The sequence below is a fragment of the Engraulis encrasicolus genome, chromosome 11, assembly GCF_034702125.1.
Source record: "Engraulis encrasicolus isolate BLACKSEA-1 chromosome 11, IST_EnEncr_1.0, whole genome shotgun sequence".
Taxonomy (NCBI): domain Eukaryota; kingdom Metazoa; phylum Chordata; class Actinopteri; order Clupeiformes; family Engraulidae; genus Engraulis; species Engraulis encrasicolus.
In genome coordinates, this window is record NC_085867.1 from 49,650,565 (window position 1) to 49,674,798 (window position 24,234).

At 43.9% G+C, this 24,234-nt stretch overlaps 1 protein-coding gene across 1 annotated transcript; it reads left to right on the plus strand.

The window, feature by feature from the left end:
- The first annotated feature begins 265 nt into the window (after positions 1-265).
- On the plus strand, positions 266-13,817 carry LOC134459080 (protein unc-119 homolog B-like). Its single transcript, XM_063211415.1, has 5 exons — positions 266-623; positions 910-1,023; positions 1,726-1,825; positions 10,885-11,057; positions 13,705-13,817. The coding sequence occupies exons 1-5, from the start codon at positions 401-403 to the stop codon at positions 13,815-13,817; spliced, it is 723 nt and encodes a 240-aa protein (XP_063067485.1). The 5' UTR covers positions 266-400.
- The last annotated feature ends 10,417 nt before the right edge of the window (positions 13,818-24,234 follow it).

The window sequence follows — 24,234 nt, forward strand, 5'->3', positions numbered from 1 at the left end:
GTATCCAATTTTAAACACAATTGCCTAGGCCTATGCTTGTCTGTCCCTGAGCAAATGTTTTGTGTTTAATAGCCTAATTCTGAGTTCAAATTCAAGAGTCGTAACGTGCGCAAAAACGTGCGCTGTCTCATGTTGCACTTCGGAATGAAATTTGATCAATAGCTTCGGAATACGGCGGCACGTCGCCTGTCCGTTACACGTCACCAAATGAAGCGCTGCTTTGAGATGCAAGCAGGGCTACCCATCCGATTTACTTATCCCTTTCCGATGTCTGGTAGCCATGGTAACTGGGCAACATGTGTTCATGAAAACAAGTGGCCAGTCATTCTTGAAAATGCAGAGTGTTGCTTCACACTGATCTGGGACGCCATCTTACGTTGATCAAGCGTCCGCAGTTATCATGAGTGGAATTCAGTCACAAAATGACACGTCCGTCGCCGAAAACCCTCATAGCGCAGCCGCTACATCGCGGGAGCGAAAGCCGACTGGTGGGGTGCTGAAGAGACTGAGATCCAGACGCAGCCAGGTAGACACTAGGCCGGTCACTGAGGATGAGCTCCGTGAACAGCAGGATGGCAACATCACTTCTGAGGACGTGCTAGGTCTCCGTTGTGCCACCCGGGGTACGTAGCAGGTTTTTCTGCGAGTGCGTAATGTTCTTTTGCGTTGAAATTATGCTACTATTGCGCTTTACTTTTAAGTAACACCCTTTTGAAATACCTTGTTCGCACCATGGGGTTAAACACACAACACCTGTTGAGCAACACCCTTTGCTATTGATGTCGTTCCATTTGAATTGCGGAATTTTCCCAGGAATAGGCCTACCATTGGCCCTCGGTTGTCATTCATAATTTTGTGCAATTGATTCTGTGAGAAGGGGGAACACATATTCTATTCATCTCATCACAGATTATCTGTGTAAACCAGAGGACAACATCTACCACATCGACTTCACACGCTTCAAGATTAGAGATCTGGACACAGGCTCTGTGTTGTTTGAGATTGCGAAACCACCACAGACTGGTAAAGCACTGCATATCTTTATACATTTTTGTAATCATGTGTGTTTACTTTGGCCTGCCATTTCTCTGGCAAGCATGTACATTCTCTTCTTGATTGTTAACAGTGGTATGCTTTCCACTAGAGACCTAGTAATGCGCCTTGCTTGTACATTTTTTGGTGATTGTAGGCCTATGTATTTTGGTGATTTTGCATTGGCATATCCATCCATATGTTGGACTTTTGTGTATGACACAATATCATGTCAATCGATGGAGATCAACAGAGGCATACATAAAATGTGAACACATACAGTATGTGTGTGTGTGTGTGTGTGTGTGTGTGTGTGTGTGTGTGTGTGTGTGTGTGTGTGTGTGTGCGTGCGCGTGCGCGTGCGTGTGTGTGCATGGCCACTGATAGCTTTGGCTGGGCCCTGGACAAAGATATCTGAAAGGGCCCCCCACCCAATACATACAATGGAATGAGGACCTAATCAGGGGCCCCTCTGTCCCTGGGCACGGGACAACTGTCCACTTTCACCCCCCTGTCGGCGTTCCTGTGTGTGTGTGTGTGTGTGTGTGTGTGTGTGTGTGTGTGTGTGTGTGTGTGTGTGTGTGTGTGTGTGTGTGTGTGTGTGTGTGTATGTGTGTGTGTAATACATTGAAATGTCCGTCGGGCTAAAGACAGCTGTGTGGGCATACATGTACATATGTGTGCTTGTCCCAGTGGGCGATGAGGAAGAGAGGGAGGCGGACACCAGTGTTGGACGCTTCGTACGGTACCAGTTCACCGCCGCCTTCTTGAAGCTGAAAACAGTGGGAGCCACGTGAGTAATGCAGAATATGATCATATGCACCCGCACACACGGTCTGTGTCTCTCTCTCTCTCTCTCTCTCTCTCTCTCTCTCTCTCTCATACACACTGTAGCGAAGGGGAGTAGAGTTGCCCAGCCGGGACTCGAACCCAGACCTTCTGGGGTAGTAAACTGGGGCTCTGACCGCTACACCAAAGAGCCAGGCTCATTGGCATGTTAGTCAGAACACACCCACAACCCTAGTGATGGTCACTCCATCACACTGCCTTCCCCTTCGGGAAGCGCACCCGTGCGCTTCACACTCATGGTGTCCCTCACGCAACTGCCCATCATGCTTCTCCCATCCAATGTGCCCCGTCATCAATGTGTTGGAACTGTATTTTATTCTATATGAGAGCAAACATGTTGCCGTGGCACAAATGTGCCCTTTCGCATTCAAGAATTCCTGTTCAAGGCTGCAGAAGATTACTGGACTGTGCGAGGACTTTATCTGTACCAGAACAATGGAATGCCCAAACACAACAGAGTTGCATCTCCACATGGCAGGCCAAGGACTGTGTGTTCGTTGCCTGATTATCATAGACTTGCAATCGAGATTCGATCTGCAGCGCCGCCGAAGGTGTTGCGTCACTAGGAGGGCGCAGCCTGGCTAGTGTGTTCGTGTGTTTGTGTGTGTGTGTGTGTGTGTGAATGAATTAATCTCTATCCGGGTACGCCCCCTTTTCCCCTTAGCGGATAGAGATAATTGTTATCAGGGAAAATCCTTCAATAAATATGACTTATGGCTATTACATCGTTTAGAACGAGTGGGGAAAATGGTAGCTGACGGTTCTCCCCATCCGCTCTCCAAGCCGGTTTGAAACTTAATTAAGGATTCTCTGTGTCTTTCATTTCAGGTGTTTCATATTTACAAATGTTAAGGGTTTGAACCTAACATTTACTTGGTCCTTCAGAACCGGATCCCAAGATACCCGACGATTCCAGCACGCGAGGAGGGAACCAGGAAAGTCTGTGGCCACAGCACTAAGACCCGTTTCCGGGACTGGTCTCTCCCTCGCAGGCTGGGATCCGACGGTTGACGGGAATCTTGAAAAGACCAGAGAATCGTGAGTAGGCCTACATTTTTATTTTTATTTAAAAAGGATTGAATGAAAAGACGGTAAAATAAGAGAAGACAAAACCCTGACAATTCTAGACTCTATCAGGTAAACGTAAAGGGAGGGCAGACTCCCCTAGTACGAGAAACTAGTTTAAATTCTGTGTTCTCTGCGTTGAGAGAAAGTGTGCGTGAAAGGATTCGTATTACCACTCGGTAATACGTTTCATACCAATACAACAAGGTTCAAATAGCGAGTCTTTGTGGAAGCCTGTATGCAAGAAGATTCCACCTGTGAGGTTGAAGTGAATCTTACCACAAACGATCGTTGATCGCTATCTTGTTGAAAAGTGTATCCAACAATAGAGGCACTGTAGGTGTTGTGACGTTGGACTAAATTCATAGAGACAAAATGGGGGCAGTAACAGCAAAAGAAGTGAAAAGTTCCTTGCTGAAATGCAATGCAAGGACTGGAAAATCGTGCATAGAGAAAATCCTAGTGCAGTAGACTGGTTTGATGATAATGAGGAAACGGACGGGGATGTGGAAGAGGTAGACGTCGTTCTAAACTTAGAGGGATTGTTTTACCAAGAAAAAATTAGACCTGAAATTACCCTTCTGGTCCAAGGGACCCCCGTACGTTTCCTCTGTGACTCTGGTGCTAGCCGCACTGAAATGCAGGAAATAGCAAAACTAGTGTGAAAAAGCAAATGACAGCCATTTGGATTACTCACTGAGCAGTTAATGTCTCAGATAGCCTACCACATAATAATAATAATAATAATAATAATAATAATAATAATAGTAATAATAATAATTGTATTTGTATAACACTGTGTCATACAAGGCAAGTAATATGGATATCTGTTTGTCTGTCTGTGTGGGCCCTATTTGTTGTATGAATTGTCCTAGTGGGACACCCCACTGTGTGTGTGAGAAAGATTGTATATGTGTCTGTGGAGTGTACGTGTGTATCTGTGGAGTGAGTGCCTAAATATGTCTGAGAGTGGAAGAATTTTTTTTGAGTGTTTAGTGAAGGTACTCTATTGTGTTCAGAGTTAGCTGGAGCTTGGGAGTGCACATGTTGAAACAACATTTTTAAAATAAGAATAAGCCTTTTATTTTATTCTACAATTCAACTTTGAGGTGTAGGATTTTGTCATGATTTTGTTTTTCCACACATTCTTACCCATTTATTTTTGATTAGGAGAAAACGGGGTTGTGTGGAGTTATGTTGTTTCTTTACTATTTTCAATTGAAAGTTAACATGTTAATGTTTAAGCCTTTAAGACACGGCATTATAAATTAGCTGTTACCAGAATGGCAATGACCAAGTCATAATGTATTACTAAAGGCCCCGTGCACTGTCATGGTAGTGTAGTGTAGTTGCAAAAGAGTTTGCTTTCATGATTTACAGTACCAAAATGTCTTTGTTTCTTCTAAAGAATAGATGAAGCTTTCTCCTTGTTCTTATTTATTTTTTTAAAAAAGAACAATGGGTTTGAGATCTTGAAATAACGCAGGCGTTATTTGATGGCCCAAAGGTGCTGTGAGTAAACCCAATTTGGACCTGGTCTGAGAGTTAGGTCACATGTGCTGAACGTTTCTAGAAATTTAGGTTGTCATTTTGTTTTTATTGACGTTTAACTATGACTTATTTCTTTGTTTTATTTCATCGAATTTCTTGCCTTATTATGTTCTATTTTGATGAGTTATTGATCAATGGATCATGGGTTTGGTTTAAAAAATAAAATAAAAAACCCTAAAAGTTGGGTAGTAGTACTCAAATACATTTCCAATGCAATTATGATCTGGAACTTTATTTTAATGACAATGTTGACTCTGATAAACCAGAAAAAACTAGACTCTGAATACACAGAGGCGCTTGACAAAATCACCCCAGCAAAGATAACAGTGTCCTATGTGTAGATGTTTACATTAGCTCGGATAGATATTAAAAGGCTCAGAGGCTCTCTCTAAGTAGCCCAAGGTCTTCTGCAGGCAACCCTTATCAGACACAGCAGGCCCAAACTATCAACATGCAAATTTCTGTGGCAGAGACAGAAAGACACTTAATAGTGAAACCTCCAACAGTGTATGCTAAACCACCTGTTTGTCACTGAAAAGACAATAAGAAATAAAATAAAAAAACTGAACACCGACCTAGATAAACAATACCAAAGCTTAAAGTTATGTTAAATATCTATCATTGTCATTAGTTTAATACTGTAAGTGTGAACATTGCTTCACATGGTGTGTGATGAGACATGTCAATGTTCTCTATTTGCTTTTAAAAGTTTGAATTTGATGACGTTGGGATCCTTATATTTTCATTTGTTTGATTTATAAACAAAGAGACAGTTGTCTAACTCTGTCTTTTCATTTCAGTCGTCAACTTGCAATCAAAGTGAAAACTGATTGCCAATAAGGTTTTAGTTCTGTTACAAAATGTTTTATGTAACCGATACATGAAGTCAACCATTTTTTGCTCTGATATGATTTCAAATTGATCTGGCTTGAGTGTACATGAAGGAAAGTTGTTTTCCCTATATATATATATATATATTTTGTTCTTTGAGGAACAGGCCCAGTGTTATGGAAACGAGCTGAAACACAACTGATATGAATGGAAGGAACCTAGACAATACAAATGATCGCTAGGTTAAGTGAATTTTGTTTTTAATTTGATAAGTTTCACAAGATTTTCCCAGAGTTTGTTTTGTTTCAATTGGGTAATAATTTTAGTTATAACACTTGATAAAATGACAACTGTTATTTTTTTCTTTCTTTCAAACCATGGAAAGTTTGACCTAAAAGTTAGACAAGGTCTGACCTCTATACCAGATAAAGGGTCTGTCTGGTTGTTTGTTTCATTTTTCTTTTAAAGTTGCGTATTTTACAATGGCAGTTGTGTTTTCTTTCTTTTTATCTCTTACATTTTGATTGGTTCATCTAGTGATCTGTATGTCTGGGTGATGACAATGCGATTCTCAAATATTACTCATACTCAATTTTTTTATTTTTACAAAATACATTTTTGAATGTACTGACATTATTGGCAGGAGTTGGGCTAGGCCCCTATATCACCATGACCTCATGACAAAAGGACAGTGAGGACTGCATGCCAATATATTTCAGTTCTGTTACAAAGTGATTTATGCAGGCCTAACTATCATGTAAAGACAGCCAATACTATGGGTATAGTCATTTTGTACGGCATGCTTAATGTTTTTTAATGTTTCTTCTACATTCTATATTGGATGAACTATGTGGTCAACACCACATTTTGTCAGTTTGCGTTTATCGCCTGTTCTGTAAGGAACTGTAATGTAAACGTGAGCCACAATAGTCAGATACTGACCAGAGTAATTTTCTTTATCATAATTTTGCTCTTGATAAATTGTTGTTCCCCGGGAATGTAGAGCTATCTATTTTATTTTGATTATAGATTATGAGAGAATGGTTGGGCGGCTTTGAGTTTTGTTTTGTCTAAACTAACAAAACATTTTTTGTTTCTTCTCTATTATAATGCTCTCTAATCTGTTACAACTGCGCACCTCCTCCACACTAATGTCTGTGTGTGGATGAGTTGACTTCTGAGAGCTTATCATTTTTTTTTTTAAACAAATGTTTGAAAAAGCCTGCCTTGATGTAGGCTATGCGAGTAATTCTCCGATTCGGCTACACTTTTAAGTCTGTGGATTTATTTGCCAATTCCACTAACTATTAAGATTAAGCTTGGCAATTTGTTTGTTTGGCACTATGTAAACATCTAGGTCATTTAGTTGGGAAAAATACTGATAATTGACTTTTTGCTTTTGCCAAAAGCGTAGGGGAATCGTAGAATCACTCATGCACCCATGAACTGGAGGGTGTTGGAAGATGTTTACTTCTCATCATTTACTGTGCTCAAAGTCTGTTTCGGAAATTACTTAAGTCTTATTGAGTCATGTGGATGGCACATGTCTCAAACAGGAGAGATATTTTAGGATTAATCAGTGCATTAAACAAATATGTGTATAGGGCACATGTTAAATGAAACCTTGTTCTGAAACTTCACCCCTTAACCTAACCTAAAACAAACATAAGAGAGCTACAATGTGGAATCAAATTGCATCAGGGTTTGAATCATTTGTATGTTGGTGGTGTACTATAAACAAAAATATGGACAGAATGAACAACATCCACTATAATGTGCAGGCGCTGGGCAACAAAACTGAATTCGAGTTCAGGGCCATCCATGAACAACTGAAGGCAACCTGCCTAATCGCATTCCAATCTCGTATTGCGGTTGATATGCTTTTGGCCGATAGGAGTGTGTGCTCTATTTTTGGTTATCAATGTTGTTCCTTCATACCGAACAATACGGCAGCTGACGAAAGTGTCACCAGGGCGATAGAGGGACTGGGATCCCTCAACCAAAAAGAAAATGAAAGACCACTCCGGGGTCGACACTTCAGTGTGGGATGGTTTCTCTGACATGTTGGCAAATACAGACAGTTGGCAGCGTCCATAATCATGTCTATTGCAATATTTGCGGCGATCCTCACGTTATGTGGATGTTGTTGTATTCCTTGTATTAGAGTGTTGTGCACCAGATTTAGTACCACTGCCATTGCACAAATGGAAGAAAAAATGTCAAACCTATATGCTCTTCTAACTAGACAGGATAGTGATGTCGATGACACTATGATGATGTTGTTGGTGGAGACCATGAGCCTCCACACCAATCTGACGATTCCATCCAGGTCCCTGATCTGTTCCCTGACCCAGGGGAGTATGCTCGGGGCCTCTAAGTGTACCTATTTAAAGAAAAAATCATTTGAAGTGATCACTGGATGATGTTAATGTTTGTCTCATATAGAATAAACAGGGGGAAATGTTGGAACTGTATTTTATTCTATATGAGAGCAAACATGTTGCCGTGGCACAAATGTGCCCTTTCGCATTCAAGAATTCCTGTTCAAGGCTGCAGAAGATTACTGGACTGTGCGAGGACTTTATCTGTACCAGAACAATGGAATGCCCAAACACAACAGAGTTGCATCTCCACATGGCAGGCCAAGGACTGTGTGTTCGTTGCCTGATTATCATAGACTTGCAATCGAGATTCGATCTGCAGCGCCGCCGAAGGTGTTGCGTCACTAGGAGGGCGCAGCCTGGCTAGTGTGTTCGTGTGTTTGTGTGTGTGTGTGTGTGTGTGAATGAATTAATCTCTATCCGGGTACGCCCCCTTTTCCCCTTAGCGGATAGAGATAATTGTTATCAGGGAAAATCCTTCAATAAATATGACTTATGGCTATTACATCGTTTAGAACGAGTGGGGAAAATGGTAGCTGACGGTTCTCCCCATCCGCTCTCCAAGCCGGTTTGAAACTTAATTAAGGATTCTCTGTGTCTTTCATTTCAGGTGTTTCATATTTACAAATGTTAAGGGTTTGAACCTAACAAATGCTTCACCCACCACTGGGGTCCCTCACACCGGGGTAACCAATCCTGGGGGTCCCTCACATGGAATTACGGCTCACACACAATGGGTGGGCTTCCGATGGCCTCACGGTACCATCCCACTTCTNACACCATTTGTAGCGAAGGGGAGTAGAGTTGCCCAGCCTACCTTCTGGGGTAGTAAACTGGGGCTCTGACCGCTACACCAAAGAGCCAGGCTCGTTGGCATGTTAGTCAGAACACACCCACAACCCTAGTGATGGTCTCTCCATCACACACACACACACACACACACACGCACACACGCACACATGCACACACACACACACACAGACGCGCTCACACCATCATCATCGGCGATCACTCGAAACGAGTATGATTGTCCTCCTGACGTTGGGTCTGGTCATTTGTGGGTCGTCAGATGACGGTTGAGGCCGATCCTTGATCCACAGTCTCTATTGCAGTGGGGGCATATGTAGATTGTTGTCCTGGAGGTAGTTGTTTGGATGTGAGGATTCATTTTGGCAGTGGTTCTCTCCTTCCTCAATTGCCTTTTTGTTTCTGCAGCATGGTGGAGGTCCTCTTCTAGTTGTGCTGTACCCTCATGAACCAACCTTCTCCACTCATCTCTTTGGAGGGCCGCCTCCTCCCAGTTATTGACATTGAAGCTACACTTTCTGAGATGTACTTTTATCATGTCTTTGTACCGCTTCTTCTGCCCTCCTTGGGTACGCTTTCCTTCCTTTAGTTGGCCATACAAAATTCGTTTTGGAAGGCGGTTGTCTGACATGCGTATCACATGACCTGTCCATCGTAGCTGGTGCTTAGTAATAGTTGAGGTGATGCTTGGGATGTTGGCTTCTTGTAGGACACTGATATTGGTGCGTCTATCTTCCCAGCTGATCCTAAGGATCTTACGTAGGCATCGCTGGTGATATTGCTCAAGGGCTTTCAGATGTCTACTGTAAGTAGTCCAACTGTCAGCTCCGTAGAGCAGGGTGGGAAGAATAACGGCTCGATAGACCATGAGTTTTGTTTTAGTCAGGATATCACGGTTTTCAAATACCCTGTCCCTCAGCCTAGCAAAAGCTGCGCTGGCACACCCAATTCGGTGGTGGATTTCTGCATCAATGTCAGATCTTGTGGATAGAAGACTACCCAGATACATGAATTGGTCCACATTTTCCAGGGTGTTGTTGGCCACATGGATGGTTGGAACCTTTGGGGATGTGCCAGGAGCTGGTTGGTACAGAATCTGAGTCTTCTTGATGTTAATATCAAGTCCCAGGAGTTGGTAGGCTCTGGCAAAGGCGTCCATGATGCTCTGGAGTTCTTCTTCAGACAGAGCCACAAGGGCATTATCATCAGCATATTGGAGTTCCATGATGGAGGATGTGAGCACCTTGGTCTTTGCCCTGAACCTGTTGATGTTAAAGAGCCCACCGTCTGTCCTGTATACGAACTTGAGACCCTCAGGTAGACTTTGACTGGTGAGGTGGAGGATGGTGGCAATGAAAATGGAGAAGAGGGTTGGTGCAATAATGCAGCCCTGCTTGACTCCTGTCTCCACTTTGAAAGGGTCTGTTTCACAGCCACTGTTCCCAACTACAGTTGCGGTCATGTCATCGTGCAGTAGGCGCAAGATCTTCAGATATTTGTCTGGGCATCCAATCTTAGATAGTATGCACCAGAGGGCAGTTCTGTTGACGGAATCAAAGGCCTTAGTGAGGTCGATGAATGCCATGTACAGGGGTAGGTGTATACGCGCTCACACACACACACACACACACACACGCACACACACACACACACACACACACACACACACACACACACACACACACACACACACACACACACACACACAGGACACCCACTTAATTTGTCACAGAAGGGTACATGTACACATTCATCTAAAAAAGTTTAAATACCGACAGATATATACACAACGGCCCTGTAAGGCCGATTCAGACTTCCCGCAAGTAGGTCTAGGCTACTTATCAACTTTCGTCTCTAGAACCATTAATGACGTCATCAACAGCGCCAGACCCTTCATTGATTTTTTGTAACCTTCATTGATCCTTCAGTTCATTTGCGGCACATTTGCGGTTCTGATCCTGACCAGGGGGCTGGTGTTACTGTTGTAAGAAAAGGCTCACAGGGCTTGTTCATAATGTTTTCGAAAGTGTGCCCTATGCTGCTCATGAGAGAAACAGCACGTTTTTTCGGGTGGCCCTTTCAGAAGGAGGTTCATTTATCACACTGTATGTGGCAAACTGTAGGCTAATTAAGTGCAATAACAAAACACTATATGCAAGGTGCGGCTGTGCGGCTTCTTTCTTGAAAAAATTAATTGAGCTTTTGGGCTATCACCCTCACAAGCAAAATATAAAAAAATACTGTAATTTAGGAATTTCTTCTAATTTTTTGTATTTCTTGTTTTCATATGGGTATCATATCTCATCAAGGATACAGAAAGGATGGATGATTGGGAATCTGAATGTGAATGTGAGTGTGCCCTTTTCAGCGTGGAGTTCACGGTGGGTCCACGGGCCCTGAACAGCTTCCGCATGATTGAGAGGCACTACTTCAGAGACCTGCTCCTCAAGAGCTTCCACTTCGACTTCGGCTTCTGCATCCCCAACAGCCGCAACACGTGCGAGCACATCTATGAGTTTCCACAGCTCTCAGACAGCATGAGTGAGTTGTTTCTAAATATATTGCCTGATAAAGAGAGAAAACGTCAGCTTCAACCAGGATTTTCTGCTCCGACTTGTTTTATTTTTCTGTTAGGTTTCTACCCGAAATGTCACGGGAAAATAAAACAAGTGGGAGCAGAGAATCCTGGTTGAAGCTGACTTTTTCTCTTTTTATCTGCATGTGCAGGCTTTAACCTACTCTTTCAATAGATTGTATGACAATGTACAGTATATTACTATATCATATATTACTAAATAATGTATTTCGTTGGCTATTTGTGAGCATATCTTCAAATTTCCACAGCTCTCAGGCATCTTGCGTGAGTTGTCCTGCTGCTGTTCTGTAACTCTATCTGCAACTCAAATTTCTTAGTATATTGTATGATAATTTACAGTTTAGTAATATAAAATGCTGTATCGAATAGATTCTACAATTATACATTTTGTTTTTGTGAGCACATCTACAAGTTCCCATAGCTGTTAGAGGGCATGAGTGAGTTGTCACTTCCACCGTCCTGTCCTTATGCCACACAAATATATTTCTCAGGATGCAGTACGATAAACAATAATATATCATATTTGACATCTTACAGTAATATATCAGATTATATATTATATATCTTCTAATAACACATTGTAACAGAGGCCAACGAGCAGAGTTCGGCGTGGAACGTTAATAAACCTCCCTCCTGAAGCCTCAATACAGTGCAGTAGCATTGGGCTATCGGACGAACCGGAACACCTCTGTCACAATATTGTAAACATGGAAAGGATGTATGAAAATGGCAATAAGTGCTGCATTTCCAAATGGTGGAAAATATGCTGAATCATAGTCAATTACAAGAATAAAAATATTCCTAACACACCGCAATGTAAATTATCGTATATTACAATATGTTTACAATATGTTATTGTTTTTACCTTAATTAAGACACTGCCCCTGTTATAAAATACCTGTTACCACAATGGCAATGACCAAGTCTTAATGTATTACTGAAGGCCCTGTGCACTGTCATAGTAGTGTAGTACCAGGGGTCTAAATTAACTTTTTTCATCACCAGCCAAAATGGCCAGTAGATGCTGGTATGTTGGTCTTTTCTACCGGCTAAAATGAAATTTCACCAGCATTTGGCTGGTTTGCTAGTGTTAATTTAGAGCCCTGTGTAGTACTATGGCAGTTAATTTTTCTCAGTGACTATGACCGCGTTCCAGTGGTGGAACTGTGTATTAAGGGCTGCGTGTGTTGGGCCACGATGGGTCCTCCCCACCATTTAGGAGTTCCCACACTGCTGTCAGAGAACATGAGTGAGTCGCTGCCTCTGTCCGGTCAAACCACAATCGCTGTTCCTTACCATCTTCTTTGCTTGCTAGTGAAATGTTTCCCGCAACACATTTGGTAGTCAAGGTGGGTGGGGGTTATCAGAGACACGTGACTAACATGACTGGACAAGCTATGTCCAATGTGAAATAAGCTAAAAAAAGAGAAAATAATACATTTTTTATCTTGTCAGGAGAAATCTTCTTCTCTTTGGGGCTAGTGAAGGTGGGAGGTAGTTCATTGTTAAGATGACTGTCTTAAATCAGAAATCATGCCAATTTCAACACGCCTTTGTACTACCCACGCTACCCTTAGTTGACTAAGAAAATGGCGTGTCAGGTACTGGCAAGTCAAAGGTAGCATGAGCAATACAACGATATGTTGAAATTGGGAGGAACTTCCCTTTAACTACAGATGGGAATTAGGTCCTTGGATACAATATACACATCAATGTGCACTGTCCTGAAGCAATAATGTAACATGAAGTTAAGTAAAGTTACTCTAAAGCTAATGTATTACCTATTTGGTCATGTGAAGTCTCATCAGTCTTTTTACAGCATAGTTGTAAACAGTAATAATAATCATTAATTGAATGAATAACTTGAAGGGAATGAACATGTGGAGGGAAGATGTAATCAGTAATAGGCTAAGTAATGTAATTTTGGCCCCAGCTTTGAATCTGTACATGGGGAGATTGCGTAACTGTCTTCCCTTCTCAACAGGGATGTGGGGCGTGTGTGTGAAAGAGAGAAAACGAGACCTAGAGGAAAAGAGAGCGATAAGGAGTGTGAAAAACACTGAGTAACTAACTGATGAAAGAATCACCCAAATAGGTGAAACTTTTACATTTCACACAGAAAAGTAATGAATGCAGTTATGTATGGATGGATGGCCATAAAAACAAATGTTATTGGAGCCTTGGTCATGTCAGAGCTGAGTATTTGTATTTATGGCTCCGTTGGGAAGAAACTGATGCAATTAGGCCGTCAGTGTATGAAATATGATAGCGCCTGATGGATAGTGACTGTGGTGAGTGACTGGAGCTAGCACAAAGTCCGTAATCACTCTTGTAAACCTCTGGACAGACTTCTATTTCTGTACTGAAATGATCTTAGTAGTGAATATTTATTGGCAGCACCGTCAACAGTGCAGAATTTGTATGCTTGTCGTTATGGTTAACATTTGTATACCTTCAAATGGCATATCAGTTCTAAAATGGAATGGATTTGTGTGTGCGTGCGTGTGTGTGTGTGTGTGTGTGTGCGTGTGCGTGTGCGTGTGCGTGTGCGTGTGCGTGTGCGTGTGCGTGTGCGTGTGTGTTCCTCTGCAGTTCGCCAGATGGTGGATCATCCATATGAGACGCGTTCTGACAGCTTCTATTTCGTGGACAACAGACTGGTCATGCACAACAAGGCAGACTACGCTTACAATGGAGGCCAGTGAGGTGAGAGAGAGAGAGAGAGAGAGAGAGAGAGAGAGAGAGAGAGAGAGAGAGATGGAATTTTATGTGTAGAGAGTCGGGGAGAGGTATGCGAGAAGATTGTCTGTGTTTAGAGAGAGAGAGAGAGAGAGCGAGAGAGAAATAAAGAACTATGAAGTGCAGTCACTCTTATGTTGGAGATGAACTTTCCCCTCATCTCGTCCCTTCAGGGCACATATCTCAATTTCCTCAAAGCAAATTGAACATGGACAAGATGTTGTCTCTTTGCAGTGTATGTGTGCTCAGACATGTGGTCTGCCATGTACAACATACACTCCCCAAACCCGCATTCACACACACGCACACACACACATACACACACACACACACACACACACACACACACACACACACACACACACACACACACACACACACACACACACACACACACACAAGTTAGCATGTATACTCTCTCACACACAGAGATTTATGTCCATATAGGGTGCTCTAATTGATTAGAAAAAATCTAAAGAATACTCAGATGTGCCTTGTCTAGACCAAATGTATGCCTGTCAGTAAAAGTAATGAGACTTTTACTTTTTATCAGTAACAATACAACCACCAGGAAATCACTTAGATTAGTGGAAAACACAATTCTTATCTTAACAGGGAAATACGTGTGGCTCTTATCTTTATGGGTTGACATGTGTGGCTTTGGCTGGTAAACACACACACGCACACACACACACACACACACACACACACACACACACACACACACACACACACACACACACACACACACACACACACACACACACACACACACACACACCATCCATGTTGGGATCTCAAAAAGTCCTACCCGGTGTGTGGCAGGCAGATGACGGCATTGAGGAAAGTGAAAAGCCCATTCCTTAAACCCCTGCCCATTCTGAGCTCATTTCTTTCCCCCGTTTTAAACGATTTTAACATGACTCATCACAGAGAGCTGGATCCATTTTACACTAAATGTCAGAGTAGTTTTAGGGGTTTTTCCTAAAAGCTTTTTTGTATGCTTTTGGCAGCTCGCCTGCAGTGCACGTAACACATCTGAGGCCCCTACACTACATTACATTACACTGAATAGATTTTGTCATCCAAAGTGAGTCACGCTAGAGGACACACATCAAGGTATACATACAAACACAGTGGAGGACAAAGTGAGTAAGAGTGCAACAAAGGTAGCCGACAAGGTACAGCACAGCTAGGGGAGGCAAGCTTTGTTAGGAAGGGAAGTAGGCTATTCGTAGAAGAGAAAAAGAGCCCTACAAGAGCTCATTGGAGAGGGATGACTGTTGTGGGCACACTGTGTTGCCCTGTTGTCTTGGTTGAGTGGCTTGTGGTTCTTGGCTTCTTTAGGATTTCTTTGGTCATCAGAAACCAACAGGGAGCATGTGTCCTGGCTGATTCAAAATGTAATACAGGTAGAGTTTTTTTAATCCACAATTTATGTCGTTATTTTCCCAGAAAACGGCTTGGATTAAACCTTTGTGTTGAAGTTGAACATTATGAGGGTTCAGCTTTGCCTGTATGCAGTTGATATACCTCTCTGTGCACATTCACTTTTTTATCATGGGATGTACATGGTGACTTTTGCATCCCACAGTCCTGCTCCAAATTTCCTTTCTTACTTCCTTATGACTAATTTCTGGAAGCAGTTGCTATGATCTTAACTGTCTAAAATCATACACACATAGCTGCTGATGCTCTTTTCTGTGAAAAGGATGCCCATGCCCAATGGCAGGAGTTGTCACAGTTGTCCCTTTGTGATTGACTTTCCTCCACCTTGCATGGCTTCATATGCGAGTGAGTGACTTTGGACGCATCTATATTAGTGATTACTGGGTGAAATTTGATATGAGTTGTAATTCTTTAGCTCATTGGTACATGGGGTTCTTTTCAGCTGTCTGTCAGTGGCAGGTGTACTTGATGGTGCCCTCAGAGAGAGAGAGAGAGAGAGAGAGAGAGAGAGAGAGAGAGAGAGAGAGAGAGAGAGAGAGAGAGAATTAAAGAGAGATGAAGAGCAGATTTTCACTTGTGCACACAGACATGTACACACACGCGCACGCACACACACACACACACACACACACACACACACACACACACACACACACACACACACACACACACACACACACACACACACACACACACACACACACACACACACACACACACATCTCACTGTCAAACTCACATGCCCGCCCGCCCGCCCACACACACACACACCCTTTCCATAACCTCTGTAGTTTCAACCAACATGAGTGTATGGCAGATGTCCATGTGTGGGGAGAACGATCAATTATCTGAGAGCGCTCTCTCTCTTTACTGCTAATCTGACTGTAACCTGAGACTGTCGAAACAAGAAAGAAAACCACTCCTGCATTCCTGCCCAGTTTGAAGAGGCTTTTGAGCTGTGAGCTATTTGTAATTTAACATCGTTTGAAGGATAATAATGCCGTGATCATGCCATATGTCACGACACCACTGTGTGTTTTTGTGTTTAATAAGGCCTGTTCACCTTTACAGTACAACGATTACTATTAAGATAACTATTAAGATATTTCTGTTCACTCTGACCAGTGATAATGCCTGCCTCTTGTGAACCTTAACAAGAGAATTCTGATTGGCTTTTAGTTCTGAACTTTGGAGTTCAGAAAATCGTTTTGAAAGGGATGCCAACGATGGCATGTTGTTGTTGTTGATACATGAATGGCAAAATTTAGTTAAAGCAGCTAAAGCATTTTTACAGTTTTAGTTATAGTTATCTTTATGATAATCATTGTAGATGTGAATGGCCTTGTAGTCATTGAAGTTATTCGGGTGGAATGCAATATGTATTTTGTTTGTTTTTTCCCCTGTAGTGTAGCATATGGTCTGGCAGTTACACATTTCCATTATGTAAATAGCTAGGAATTATAAATGTAAATGTTACTACTTTTAGGATCGCAATGCACAATCTATTTGTGGGATTGACGCAAGTGTGTGTGGAGAAACCAGTAGTTAAGAGAAATAGGAACAGACATAGAGAATTCTATATTATTGTCAACTCTTGCTGTATGAGATCACTTGCTGTGTATTTGTACAAAATGTTATTTTGACACAAATAAAGTTTAAGTTTGAACTAACACAAAAGTCCTACATCTATTTTTTTTATTATCATGTGATGCGTGAGGTGTACCATGAATGGACTTTTATGGAGTCAGACTTCTCAGCAGCTGATACAATGGCAGCCTGGCCCACATAGAAAACACATGAAGGAACCTCTGCAGGATATGACTTGGTAAACAGGCCTTGCAGACAAAAAGAGAGTGTCCTATTCATGATGAGAAAAAGTTAATCTGTCTATTGTGGGAGGTCTATCTGTAGTTCCTTGCTTGTCCAGCAGATGGGGTGCTCCGACAAGCATCTCTCTTCCCCTCGTTCCAGTGTCTAGGTACTGGACATACAGTGATTCATCGCAGAGCTGTGTGAAAAGCACTGATTAGTAATTAAAGACAGAGAGGGTGGAGGGTGATGAACAGAAACCAAAGACTTGTCTTAATATAAGAATGAAACCGCAAGGCTCAAGAAATAGGATTACTTTGGTCGAGTTTTTGCACGTGCTAAATCCGTCTCTCGGCTGATCAAGGAACGTTGGCGGCAGATTTATTACTGTCCTCCTTCTTTCCCGCTCTCCCCCAGTCCCCACTTTCTCTCTGTTTTTATCAGTTTTCCTCCTTTTTACTCCTGTCTCTTGTTCCTTGTTAACCAATCTCATTCTTTTTTCTTACCTCCTCCCATCTCTCTCTCCCTCTCTCTGCACCTCTGTGCCCCTCCCTCGCTCCCATCTCTGTTTTCCTCCTTTCTCCCTCTTTCACCTGGTAACCAGACCTCAGGGGGGAGTGTTGAGTTTCCACTTTCCCAGAGTAGGAGACAATCTGAGCCTTACAAAAGTGCACAAAAGCAGCACGGCACCCTCCCTCTTCTCTCTTTCTCTTGCTCTCTCCCTCTGCCTTTTCTCCCTCTTTTCTTATGCTGTCCTTTCCACCCTCAGTCAACTCTCAGTCTGTAGCCTACCCTCTAATTCGCTCTGCTGCTGTATTGCGCTCTCTCTCTCTCTCTCTCTCTCTCTCTCTCTCTCTCTCTCTCTCTCTCTCTCTCTCTCTCTCTCTCTCTCTCTCTCTCTCTCTCTCTCTCTCTCTCTCTCTCTCCTTCTGTCCCCATCTCTTCCCCCCTCTCTCTATGGGTTTGTCTCGCTCTCTAGAGTAACATGCACTGGCTCACTACAGAGAGTTGAATAGTGAAATCAAATAAAATGTTTACACATAGAAAGCATTTGAAAACTCCTTCTGCTTTCTGTGTACTGATTTAATGCATCTCCTCAGATATCCATCAGAACGACTACGCTAACAAAGGGCTTACGCAAAGATTGCCGACAATCTGAAACCACTGTCATCCCAAGCAGCAGTGAGCCCTAGCCTACTACACAACATTTCAATACTAATGAGTGACTCATTCAAGTCTTACAAACAACACACACACACACACACACACACACACACACACACACACACACACACACACACACACACACACACACACACACACACACACACACACACACACACACAGTCCTGGCTGCTGCTGTTGTTGTACTACTAGTGTGCCTGTTTCTAACCGCTTTGCCATTCAAGCCCCTTCAGAAGCCAGAAACAGAATCACCCACACAAACAGTGGAAGCGGGGTATTCCCGCGAGCTCATTGGTGGATGGAAAGGGCAAATTGTTTCCCTGGTGACGCTGGTGTAAGTGGAAGCTGAGCTGGAGATGGGTGTACATGTACCTAGCCAGCTGAGCAGCACAGCAGCCAGCCCAGCAGAACCCTCAGCCCAGAGCAGCACACAGATTCACACACTCTTGAGACAGAGGAGCTCTTTTTTTTCCTCACCTGAATCACGTGTGTGTGTGTGTGTGTGTGTGTGTGTGTGTGTGTGTGTGTGTGTGTGTGTGTGTGTGTGTGTGTGTCTGTGTGTGTGTCTGAAATGTGCTTTATATCTCTCACTGTATCTTTTTGTATGGATCTGTTAAGTGTGTACCTGGTTAGTGTATATGCGAATTGGTTTGTATTTGTGCTTCTCTTTGTGTATGTGTATGCACTCACTGTAAGCTTGTATGCGTTTTTTTGGTAACCACATGAAAATACACAGTGAAAAACACAGTGTTACACTCCAAGAGTATTCTGGGACCAAATACACTAGAAGATATTAAATAGACTCACTAAGTGTTGAGTCAACTCTGCATGTTTTAATGGCTAAGAGCAAGGCCACGCTGGCTGTGACTGTTGGAGCTGGCTGGGATGTGACGTGGTTTGCCTCTGTTTTCCACCTCGCTGCTGCTGCTGCTGCTGCTGCTGCTGCTTGTGTTGTACAGAGCCAATCAGAAGGCACGGTGGCAGTGGCGGAGCTATTGCACACAGGGCCCCAGGGCAAAATACTGAAAGCCCCCCCATACGGTCTGACAGGGTCATAATATGGCCCCCAGCGCCAATACAGGAGGGCCCTAGGCCCAAGGGCAAATGCCCTGCTTGCCCCTCCTATAGCTCCACCCCTGTATGATGGCAAATGCAAGCACAGGGGGGGGGGTGTAACTGTGAAGGGGGGTGGGCGGTGCTTACGCAGGCTGATCGATGACTGAGGGGAGCGGAGAGCGCCACATCACATCACATGGCCCCAATCCCTTCCCATCCCGTCCTCGCCGCCAATTAATTTACGTCTCCTCCCATCAATCAATTAACTGGGGATTTGTGCCCTCGCGTGTCCGCACGCCGTGTTTGTTTGTGTAAGTAGTGTGGCATGTTTATCTATCCTTGTCAATCAATGTACACCTACACCGTACCGTGACATGCCTCCCATCCTTTCCATTGCACTTGCGCACTGCCTCCGCACTCTCCTCATCCGGTCCACCAGCATAATACTATAGCCACCACAGACTGTATGTATGTGTATATGTCTATGATAGCTACAGCGTGTTCTTGGAGGGGGCATTACCTGCTTAGGGGGAGGTCGAAGACGTAGAGGGAGGCAAGAGGCACAAAAATACACAGGGACGTCCTGTGCTCTTGGCTGAGAAGCAGGATCTCCGGAAACCCCCCCCAGGCCCTACCACTACCCTCCCCCCTCTCCCCCCTCCTCTCGTCGGGTCTGGGTGACATCCCTATCCCCTCTCCTGTGTCTCCCACAGAGTCTCCCCGAGGCTTGGCATGGAGAGGAGAGGAGAGGAGCGGAGCGGGACACGGCGTGTGGTTGGGTTGGGGGTTGGGGGCTGGGTGGGGTGTATGTGTATGTGGTGTGTGGCGGGGATATAAATAGATGTTAGGAATGGCGTTGATAGGCCCGGGTGAACAGAAGAAGCGACGCGGAGGGGGTGGTGTATGGGTGAGGGGGGGATTGCGAGCGGAAAAAGGATTAAAAGAGATACATGGTTGGGTTTTGGGGCCTTGACTTGCGCCTCGGTGTAACTTTGACTCAAGTATTTTGGCAGTGTGTGTGTGTGTGTGTGTGTGAGTGTGAGTGTGTAGGAAGGGGCTGGCTTGTGTGACTGGCTGGCTGTGAAGGCACTCCTTGAGCCGGAGACGAAGTGAATGGCCTATGACCTCATTTCGGGAGTCAGAACACATAGGTGAAAGCTTGTTAGACCGTACACAGAATAAATGAAGACTTAAGTCCTGTCGAAAATTCCTTGGACCTTCTTTGGTTATACAGCCTCTGAAGCAAGTGCTGTAGCTTACGCCTTGCAAAAGAGCTCATTGAAGTTGTGCACTAACAAAAATTTAACATTCAGTATAAAATACTAGGTTTTGGGGGCTGCTGTGCTATTCTTGACTAGTAGGCTAGAATGTGTTTTTTGGTAATAGAAAAAGATGATAAAATGAGGTATCCAAGGCACCCTTCAAATAAATTTAATAATTCAACTGAAGAGTGCCTTAGATACTTCATTTTTCAGTTCATCAACATACAGCGCATTAAAACCAAAACTGAAATGTCACTTGTTTTTGTCAGCTGTCAACTTGAACTTGAAACAGAGGAAAGGGAAACAGTTGTGGAGACATTGCAGGCTACTGTTACAACATGTGTGACTGCCAGAGAAAGTGTAAGTGTTACAGTGGAAACTATGGCAGACAGTGACAGCTCTGTTGTCCCTTTGTGCTTGCCACCAAATGGATGTGCAAATATCTTTAGGTGTGTGTGCATGCACACGTTTCTCTCTCTCTCTCTCTCTATCTCCCTCTCTCTCTCCCTCTCTCTCTTTCTCTGTGTGTGTGTGTGTGTGTGCCCGCATGTGTGTGTTTCTGTATGTCAGTGTGCCCTTGATGTAAGCATATAGTGTGCGCAAATCCTTGTCTCAGTTTCAAATGATGTCAAATGAATCTTCCCAAAGAGCCCACCCCTGTTATACAACCAGTGACCAGAGGCCAGCCCTGCTCCTCATGTTGCAAACATTAATGCCTCTGTCCCTGTCCTCTCCTGCCAACCAACCAAAAGCCAGTGGCAGGTGTACCATAACATTCATAAAAAGCCCTCTCTCTCTCTCTCTCCTTGGTACTCTCTGTAGTCCTATTCTTTCTTTCTTGCTTCTTTATTCCAATCAGTTTCTTTTCTTTGCCTCTCTTTCTCTCTGTGCACTTCTTTGTCTCTTTTCCCCTGCCCCACCTTCCCCTGAGGATGGCAGGATTGTGTGAGGGATATGAAATGGGAGAGAGAGAGAGAGGGAGAGAGAGAGAGAGAGAGGAGAGAGAGAGAGGAAGAGAGAGAGAGAGGAGGAGGAGGAGGAGCAGGAGGAGGAGTGTTCTGTGTGTTCTGGCACAGGTGTGCTCGTTAGTGACTCACACCCTTTAGTTCCCCGGCACTTCCACTTCCTGCCACCTGACAGGTGAGGAAACAGAGGGCCTTAGCGGAGGGCCTCTATCTCTCTCTCTCCTCTCTCCCTCTCACCTCCACTGCCAAATCCCACTAATAATCACTCTGGGTATTATCGGACTCTGTGGAGCCTGCGCACACATTCTTTTGCCCTCTCTGTATCTCTCTCTCTCACACACACACACACACCGTCTCTCATTCTCTTGCTCATTTTCAATCTCTCTCTCTCTCTCTGCCATCCTTTGCCTCTTTTATTCTCTTCCTCTCTCCTATACAATTTCCTCCTTTCTCTGCCTCTAACTCTCTCTTTGTCTCTGTCTCTAGCTGTCTCTGTCTTTCCCCTCTCTGCAGCTCCTTATTGTTCCCTCATTAATGCACATACATGCTAAAGCCCATGCATCAAGGCTGCTGCACAGTGTGCTCAGCCGTGAGAGACTGATAATAGGAGAGAGAGAGAGAGAGAGGGGGGGAGATAGAGAGAGAGAGAAAGCGGGAGAGAGAGAGCGAGAGAAAGAGAGAGAGTCCTGCGGGCTAACCCCTGCCTCATTCATCTTAGCACGTTTGTAACAATGAAAGATGGAGGCTAGAAATCCAAACAAAAGGGGCCAAAAGTTGGAGGTCCGCGCCTTGCTCCCCAGCCCATCTCCTCCTCTCCCCTCATCCCTCCCTCAGGCCGGCCTCCCTGAGCAGGTCCCAGGGCCCACAGGTCGGAGGTGACGAGGGAACAATGGGCCCTCCACTCCAGGGTCAGTGGTGGTCAAGCCAACAAAAGGAGGAGAGGAGAGGAGAGGAGTTTGAGGTAGGCCAAACTGAAGCGGGTGGTTAGTGATGGTGAGAGGGTGCGCGCGCCGTGTGTGTGTGTATGTGTGTGTGTGTGTGTGAGAGAGAGAGAGAGAGAGAGAGGAAAAAAGAGAGGGAAAGAACAAAACGAAAGGCAAGTGGAGAATCGCAACCCATGTATGTGTTGATTGGATGTGAGCAGCCTGCGCAGTACATTTCAGAGTGTCAATTCAACAGTTAGAGAGTAGGACCACTATGTGTGTTAAGTTCAACTCTTTCAGTGTTCAGTTAACACTTCAAATGTACAATGTACTGTATGGTGCTTCAAACCGCTCTACTTCCACTTAACGTTGAAGGGCCCTTCATTGGACATCTCGCCATCAATGAGATAATGACAAACCTTGAATAAATGTATTAATGGTAAACGATGAACTGAATGTCCTGTAAGTATTACATGCTATATCACGTAAAATAAGGAGGAAAAATGCATGTAAAGTAACAATGACAGTGTAGGCAACCCCCTGCTGGTTTATTTATGGAATAATAACTCATACATATTTCATAAAACATCTTTGTAATTATAATGAGGAATGACAGTTAGTTATCTCATTCACAACATTCACACAGCAGCACTATGACAAGACTGCTGCCCTTGTTCACTGCATAAATAAGTATTATTTCTTTAATGTCTCAGACTGCCTGAAACAGCAGCATCAGCATTTTCTGGAAAACAATATGTATTAACAAAAGATTTTATACATTTCTTTTTTTTTACTGTTTCGACTGTCTCACATTTGTATTATTCCAACCTAATTAATTCTTTCCCCCTGCCAGCTCTCTCTCTCTCTCTCTCTCTCTCTCTCTCGCTCCTACACTGCTTAGTTCCCTGCTCAATTTACTTTGTTTAGATTACAGGCTTGTTGGAACAGTTCCATTGTTCAGTCACTTTATCACGCTTTCAGAGCCATCAATCTCTCAATCATTTTTGTTAATCTGCACACTAATTCTATCCCCCCCAACTCCCCCTGTCTTTTCTTTTTCACTCCATTCCTCACGCTTGTGCTTTCACTCCCCTTTCTCTCTCTCTCTCTCTCTCTCTCTCTCTCTCTCTCTCTCTCTCTCTCTCTCTCTCTCTCTGTCTTTTCATTCAAAGCCATTGATCATGCATGCAGAAATTCAGCACGCCCATCACCCAGTCAGAATAGGCGCTGTCCTACATACTGTCCCGCGCCGCCAGCACCATAACCCCCCGCCCCCCATACCCAACACCACCACTGTATCCTGCCTGCACCAACAGCAGACGGACAGCGTGTTACACACACAGACACACACAGATGTCTGGTAGGCCCAAGTTGTTTAGACACAGACAGACCGACAGACAAAACACACACACACACACACACACACACACACACACACACACACACTTCTGGTAGGCCCGAACCATTTACACGCACACACACATGCACACACGTACACATATGGAAGGCCCAGACCATTTATACTAGTGTTTCTCAACGGGGGCTCTACAGCCCCCCAGGGGGTGTTGGGGAGCCCTAAGGGGGTGTTGAGAAAGATACAGCTGAGGGGCAATGCTTACCATTGGGGGGCATTAGTCCATTTTATTTTTTAATACTAAAAGGGGGCGTTGGCAGGCTTATGGTGCGCTCAGGGGGGCGTTTGCATGCTTATGATGACATCTAGGGGCGGTAGCT

Excerpts from the sequence above, each read along its gene's own strand:
- LOC134459080 (XM_063211415.1), top strand. The coding sequence starts at position 401 with ATGAGTGGAATTCAGTCACAAAATGACACGTCCGTCGCCGAAAACCCT. Across the intron at positions 624-909 it reads TCTCCGTTGTGCCACCCGGG|ATTATCTGTGTAAACCAGAG; the intron begins GTACGTAGCAGG and ends ATCTCATCACAG. Across the intron at positions 11,058-13,704 it reads ACAGCTCTCAGACAGCATGA|TTCGCCAGATGGTGGATCAT; the intron begins GTGAGTTGTTTC and ends GTTCCTCTGCAG.